The 7,630-nt window shown below is 35.4% G+C and overlaps 1 protein-coding gene across 1 annotated transcript in view; it reads left to right on the forward strand.

The window, feature by feature from the left end:
• The window catches only part of LOC108683046, a 13,578-nt gene continuing 5,948 nt past the window's right edge, over window positions 1-7,630 (forward strand). The window contains exons 1-6 of the mRNA XM_018172325.2: window positions 1-241; window positions 3,424-3,514; window positions 3,793-4,375; window positions 4,845-5,416; window positions 6,153-6,434; window positions 7,163-7,357. Of these exons, the coding sequence (XP_018027814.1) occupies window positions 177-241; window positions 3,424-3,514; window positions 3,793-4,375; window positions 4,845-5,416; window positions 6,153-6,434; window positions 7,163-7,357 (1,788 nt within the window). The 5' untranslated portion in view covers window positions 1-176. The remainder of the gene's footprint in view (window positions 242-3,423; window positions 3,515-3,792; window positions 4,376-4,844; window positions 5,417-6,152; window positions 6,435-7,162; window positions 7,358-7,630) is intronic.

Here is a 7,630-nt window from a genome sequence, read left to right on the forward strand (position 1 = left end):
TCCGAAGTTCTTATGTGATTCGTGTGGAAATTGTTTCAGTTAATTTAGTCATCTTAAAGATAAATCAAGATAATTTAGTCTTCAGTCAGCTGTAACTGTAACCCTGTCAGCACTCAGCAGTATTGCTCATTGCCCAATTCTCAATTCAGTCAATTGCAAACTAAAATATTTTAATCATGAGTGATGAAGAAGAGGAAATATATTGTATTTGTCGTTCCAGTGACGTATCCCGGTTTATGATGTAAGTACATTTGTAAATTGTTCTTTTTTGTATGCCGTCTCTCATCTCTCTTCTGGTTCTGCACTCTTCAGTTCAGAACTCACTCCATCTCACACACCTCAGTCTCTCTGACTCTGAGAAATCACTGTCAGTCAGTAAGTCAGTGTCGTATATTTGTCCTAGGCTCCTAGCTGCAGACCTGCAGAGTGCAGTCAGCAGTGCAGTGCAGCATAGCTTATGATAGCTAAACAATCAAGCCATTAGAAGGTTCTTGCAAATTTGCAAAATGTATCAAAATAATCAAATAGGCCCTAGGTTCTTTGTTCCTAATTCTGAACGTGGGAAGGAATCTCCAAAAATTAATGCTGATTATTTTTGTAATAAAATACAATTGAAATATTTACAATTCTATATGTATACGTCGTTAGTCAGAACTAAGAAATTGTCTTCATATTTTAGGTACTAAAAAGTGCAAAATGGAAACCTATAGGTTTTTTTCTAAAATTTCATGACTTCAGAAAAAAAAATTTTAGTGAAAATAAGGTCCTATAACTTTAGAAGTTTGAAGACTTAGATTTTAGTTTGAATAAAAATTTTTCGGTTAAAAATATAATTAACAAAAAATTTTTAGTTTCGTAGATAAGTTAGGCTATAAAAATTTTAAATTAGAATTTTCCTACTCATAAATAAAATCTTCCAGTAGAATAGTGACCAATTTTTGTATATTCAGACTTCTGCAGCTCAAATGCTAAATGTTAATTTTTTACAATTGAAGGGTAAACGCGATATATTCTGACATCGTGGGTAATTCCGTCACCTCTCTAGTTTTTCCTTTATATTAAGCTTTGTTTTAGTTCCATGTGTTCGTTGATGGTTGAAATGGTGACGTAGATTTAGACACATGAAAACTAATTCCGTCACAACTTGAATTGGACACACATAGATCGTTCCAAGCTATGTACAAAAATTAAAATTTGCTTAATTAAAAGCTTAATACCGTAGTTGTTAATTAAAAGCTAAATTAAGTAGTGTTCAATATTCATTAGTGTTATAATTCAAAGTCATGTTGTATTCCAATACAGCTCACACAGCAAACGGAATTCGAACACGTGGATGACAGCATTACGTATCAGTAGAATTTGAAGCGCAGACGGAATACGCCTCCCCACGTGCCAAATATTGCCACACACAGTGTTGGAATATAGGGATTTGGTAGGTTTGCATTCTAAAGGCTTTTAAATAAATATGGCAACATTTTGTGACGTTTCATTGTTGCTGGCGCGTAGTACGGTGTTTTGCGAGTCACACAAAGCAAACAGAACTCGATTAATGCATACGGTTATTTTTTTATAGTTTTTCATTTCTCGATGCGTCCTTAATGTGTCGGAATATACCGCGTTTATCCTATTAGCAATTAGATAGGAAATAATTCATCTAGCAGCAAACTTGCAGCTCTAAAAATGGCAGGGACAATCTGGATGTGACAGAAAGAGAAAGGTTAGTTAGATATACTCTGTAATCTGTAACAGGGTAATAAGGGATGGGTGGGTAAATTGGGACAGTTGTCCCTCATTTTGTAGAAATGTTGTAGCAGCAAAACTAATCAAAATATTGCAAAACTGAAAAAAGTAGCATAAAGTTCAACATTTTTACTATCTATGTAGTATTAAGCAAGTTAAGAAATCATACATTTACTACTTCTAAAAGATCCATGAAAAAAGTGTAAAGAGTGAAATTTTGGAAAAGTACCTCTGCTAAGGTCTGTAACAAAAAAAATGCCATATTAAAAAATTGTACCTAGATCTAAGTTGCATATAGGTCTTGGCTTAAAAACGTGATTGATGGAATTTGCATATCTTCTGCAAAAAAAATGGCAGCCATTCCTGCAAGATGGGGTAATAAGGGATACCCCAAAAAATACATTTAGGGTAGAACCTTGATTAGCAAAGATTCCAGTTAACAAAAAAATCAATTAAAAACAAAATTTTTTATTACATTTACATGCTCAGCAAAAATAATTATAGGTACTTAATGAAAAATTAATGCATCATCGGTCATTACAAAATTGTGCATAGGATGTCATAGATAGAACTGTGCACTGGGCAACATAAAACGAAAAGTAATTAACCTAAACTATGATTTATTTCTGCAAAAAAATATGTTGTCATTAAAATATTCTTTTCTGTTTCAGGTATGTTTTTTATGATTTTTCTTTCTTATTGTGAATTCACTTCACCCAATTAAAATGGTGTGAAATTAAAAGCCATCCTGTAAGCATACAGTTACAGAAGAACTCCTATATGGCTGGCTGCTTATATGTATGAAGCTTGCAGTGGACAAGGTTGTTGTAAATGCTCAATGGCATGTTCATGGTTATTGTAATACCGGTATCACATCAATAATACGGTAATGTTAATAAATAGTTAAAAATAATAATAATTAATATACCTTATAATATGGTTATGGTGATATATCAGAGAAGGAAAAAGAAGTAAAAATCACAGAAAATGTATTTTAATCTACAGCTATATCATCTACAAAGGAAGACTTCAGAATACTGTTAGTAGTGGATGAGTGTACTCATCTGGCTCCTTACAAATAGCATAAGGAATTATTTCAGAGATGCCATACAATAGCCCTAAAAGGCCTTTAAAATGAGCCCAAATTTGTTTATTAAATGTTTCATGGTAAGAAGTTATTAACAAAAGATGCTCAAAACCTTCCCTTATTACAAATTTATCATTTCATTTGTAATTTTCAAACAGTTGTTCAAAGACTGCATTTCTTTAGGCAAGAAATATAATGAAATTTTGAGCCATTACTACCACTAGAGCTTTCTTGTCATTTTTGGAGCTGCAAGATTGCCGCAAGGATTTGAATTTATCTATTTATACTTGAATCTTTAGGCTCCAAAGTGACAATTTTTCAATGCATTTGGAATCTTGTGGCCCAATTGTGCTCATTTGTTAGATGGGAGGTAATGGGAGATTGGAGGCAACAACAGGAAAGCTCTAGTCATGGATGTATAGGTAAATAAATTACCAGATTCCTACTAGATGAAAAGGCTATTATCTAACTGTTAACAAAAGTATTCCATCGGGCTACAAGATTCCAAAATTTGTCACTTTGTGGATTTTAGTAATAGGTAGGAAAATTCTAATCCCTTGTTTTACAATAGAACTGCTAATTTTCTGTTTGTGCAGAGCTTGTGATAACTGTGAAGAATGGTATCATGGTGACTGCATCAATGTCACTGAGAAGGAAGCAGGCATCATTAAGAAGTTTTTCTGCCAGGTACAGCACATGTTAATCTTAAATCTTGATAAATTTGCAAGGAATTTATCTCACAAATTCATTTGACTGTGCAAACTGTTGTAATTTGAGTAACTGCTGTCAGTAAATAACTCCTCACAAACCCAATGGTCATACAGGTTTAGTGGTATGTATACAATAAACAAGTGTTTCCACTTAATGAATTTGTGCCTACAAATATTATTAATTGCTTAACAGTCCAGACTGTATTAAATTACCCTTACAATAAAGAAAATGCCTTATAATTTTTGTTTGATCAGGTTTGCCGTGAGAAAAATCCAAGCCTTCAAATCCGCTACAAAGTAAGTAAGGTTCTTAATTCATCAGAAAAGCACAGTAAAGACAAAGATAGACCAAAGAAAGATGACAAAACAAAAGAATCAAAAGGATTTTCCTCAAAATCCACTGACAGATCAATTGAAGAAAAAGTGCAAGCTAAGAAAGATAAAAGTAAAATTGCCAAGCCAAAGGAACATAAAAAGTCCTTCCTGCAGGATAGTAAGGATAGAGAATCTCCTGCCAGTAAAGATAAAAGTAAATGCAAATCACCTAGAAGAGAATATAGTAAAGTTGCAACAAGTCCTGATAATATCAAACACAAATCTAAAGAAAAGTGCCTTAAAGACGAAATCCACAAAGATAAGAAACTCAGCAAAGATAAAAGTTATGAAAAATTGGATGGAACATCTGATAAAAAGAAAGTCAAGGATATTCATAAAGAAAGTAAATCACATATTGATGGCAAAGTAAAGAAGAAGGACAAACCCAAAGGATCGTCCAACACTCCTAGCAAAGAGTCCAAAAGCCATAAAGAAAAAAGCCTCAAGACAGAATCAAAAATGGGTAAGAATTTATATTAAGCTCAATTTATTTTTCCAAATACTATCATAAATGTATTTAGGTAATTGTTTTTCTGATGTTCAAGTATATGCAAACCTAAACAGGTATTTTCCTGTGCTGTACAAACTTGGTTTTTGTTCACCACATAAATTGTAAAGATTCAATATTGTGAAATTTACTATTTGTAGAAAACATGACTCAAAATGCATACGTACCTACTCTAGGTTTCTAATGCATCAAACTTGTTTCTTGTCAAGTCACAAACTGGTCCATTTTAAAGTCATAAAAATGGTCCTTTTTCAAGCCTTACAATTAGTCCCTTGTTGGTCTACATTGCATATTGTATTGTAGTATTGTATTGTATATATTTTGTTTAGTTGGACTTCTATTCTTAGTTCACTTTGAAATTATGTAGGTAGTTATTGCAGTCTATGTTAATATGAAGCTGCAGTACATACATATTCTTTTTCAGCTGCAAAAAAATTTTCAAATCTAGAAGTCACTGCCAACGGGTCATCAGTCAAGACTCCTTGTCATGAAGTTGCCACTCCAAGTGCTCCAGTGAAAGAGAAGCCCTCAGCTCCATTGAATATTTCAAATTCCATACCAAGCTCGAGTGGAGACATTGTGCGAGACACCATACAAGATGTTATTAAAAGTGATAAAACCAGTGGGGTGTTTTCAAGCATCCTCGAAAAAACCTTATCTCGTCCCAAACAAACAACCGCAAGCGCGCTCATAGCTCCTACTACGCAAAGCAAATCCAGCAATAAGGATTCACCTCAGCTTAGTAGTACAAATAATTCTTCAAAAACATCTAATTCATTACCAAGTAAAACTAGTGGTATTAGTAGTAATAGTTCTAAAAATGCAGGGAAGTTATCAGGCCGGCAGTTGAGCGTAGATTTAAAGGATATAATGGTGCCAGGAATTAAATGTGGCACCTGCGACGCCTGTCGTACACCGCGAGACTGCGGTGTGTGTGTCACGTGCGTCGGGGGAGACAAGAACCAGAGCTGCCTTGCACGGTGCTGTAGAAATCAGGTGAGCCATTTCAATTACATACCTACATCATATACATTATTATTATACTAGAAGTTTATATTACATTCAGGTAAGTATATATTTATCAAAGAGCCTTTTATTTCAAGAATATTAGTTGTGTTGCAAATCTTCTTGAAAAATAATGCAGTTTCTTTGCCACTTGACTATTTTCATTGTTCTAAACTATCTATACGATTGCTAGAATAATTGACAATGATAGGATGTTTAATGACTTAGTTTATAATGATGTAAGATTTTTGGAAATTAAAATGCGGTAAATGGAAGTTTTTATACATTTTATTTCTGACTTCATTTAGCCCTAATTTCAGCAAATAAAAGGCATAACTGCATTGTATTTCTGACATCATTGAGCTAAACAAGTTTTGCGCTGAGCATTGATAAGTAACATCCTTCAATACTGATCTAGCGTGTGACTTTACATATATTCATAGTCGTCATATCTTGTATAATTTAGAGTTTTATTATAAAATCCCATGTGCATAGGTTTCTGACGACGATTTCTGATACTGCATTGAATTGTCCTGTCGCGATAATCTTTGCTTAATAGTCATTCTCTTTACATCTTCCATAATTAATTGATCAAAAATTTTCAGGTTATGACGAATGCTGGTCTTCCAATGAATTGTCCTTTGGTGATATCAAAAGCTCAAGCGCCATAATCTTTACATATTTCAGGATTTAATGGAAATTTTTTCTAATTGTCTTAATTTCACAGGTTGCGACAAATTCCGGTATTCCATTGAATCGTCCTGTTACCACTCCGGAAGCTCGAGCGTCAGGAGACATAAATGTTCTCCCGCCCGCACCTCCCGTGCGACTGGCGGCCAAGTTGCCCCGCAGCGACGTCTTGTGGCAGTCGAGCAGCGACGACGATGACGAGCGGTCACGCACTGTCCTCAAGGATCGCAACGAGCGTCTAAGCGATGACGATGCATGGGAACCTGCTGGAAAAATAATGGAGCCGCCTGCTGCGAAGACAAAGAATAAGATTAAAAAGGTATTGAGATGCGATTCACGTACACAGTAAAAAAAAACTTAAAAAAATGGTTTGATGGCATCTTAGTAGACGGCCGACCTGTGAAATAAAACTATTTTACCATTTTCTTCAAACAGTGTAACTAACTAACTGAGAGGCACCTAGACAGGCGCCCTAAAACTCACTTAGAATTCTGTTTTTGTGTTTTCAGGACTTTTTTTTTTTGGTTCGGAATTTCTAATAGTTTCCATATTTTTCTTTTCCAATTGTCGAAATTAACAACACACATTCATCCTAAGGCATGAACAGACGTTCTATTACGTATTGCAACGAATAAAAATTTCTTATGTTGTCATCAACTAACAAGTCGCCACAAGCTTGAATTCGGTTAACCATTCAAAGATTTTTCTTTAAATATCGGCATCTCAGCCCGTGGATGTTTGCATTTCTTGCACAGTCTTTCTAATTTCGGTCCCTTGTTGATTACACTGCATCATTGATTGTTTCCAATTCAACCACGGTTTTTGGATTACAACGAAAATGCCTGACGCAAATAATATACATCAAAAAATGTCTCCCATATTTTACAGCCATTATCCAATCACTGCTGGTGTCTCAACAATTTTCCATTCACTTACCAGAATAATATGCATCAAAAAATGTCTCTCCTATTTTCTAACATTATCACTGCTGGTGTCTTTATCTCCTATCACTGCTGGTGTCTCACCAATTTCTCATTCACTTACCAGAAGAAGACGACGGTGGCAGGAGGTGGCGGCGGCGGCCGCAAGCGCAAGGCAGAGGAGGTCCGCGGTGGCAGCGACGACGAGGACGGTGGCAGGCGGCAGTGTCAGGGTCCAGGGTGCGTCAGGGCTGCCAGACCCCACAGCAAGTATTGCTCCGACGAGTGCGGGCTGCAGCTCGCGCAGAAGAGGATCTTCGCGGTGCGGGTTCTCTTCTTGTGTTGAATTGCGTCTGGAATAATTTTAGTGCAAGTTCTCTTCTTGTGTTGAATTGCGTCTGGAATAATTTTAATACAGGTTCTCTTCTTGTGTTGAATTGCGTCTGGGATAATTTTAATACAGGTTCTCTTCTTGCGTTGAATTGCGTCTGGAATAATTTTAATACAGGTTCTCTTCTTGCGTTGAATTGCGTCTGGAATAATTTTAATACAGGTTCTCTTCTTGTGTTGAATTGCGTCTGGAATAATTTTAATA

This window comes from Hyalella azteca, unplaced genomic scaffold (genome assembly GCF_000764305.2).
Source record: "Hyalella azteca isolate HAZT.00-mixed unplaced genomic scaffold, Hazt_2.0.2 contig16237, whole genome shotgun sequence".
NCBI lineage: Eukaryota > Metazoa > Arthropoda > Malacostraca > Amphipoda > Hyalellidae > Hyalella > Hyalella azteca.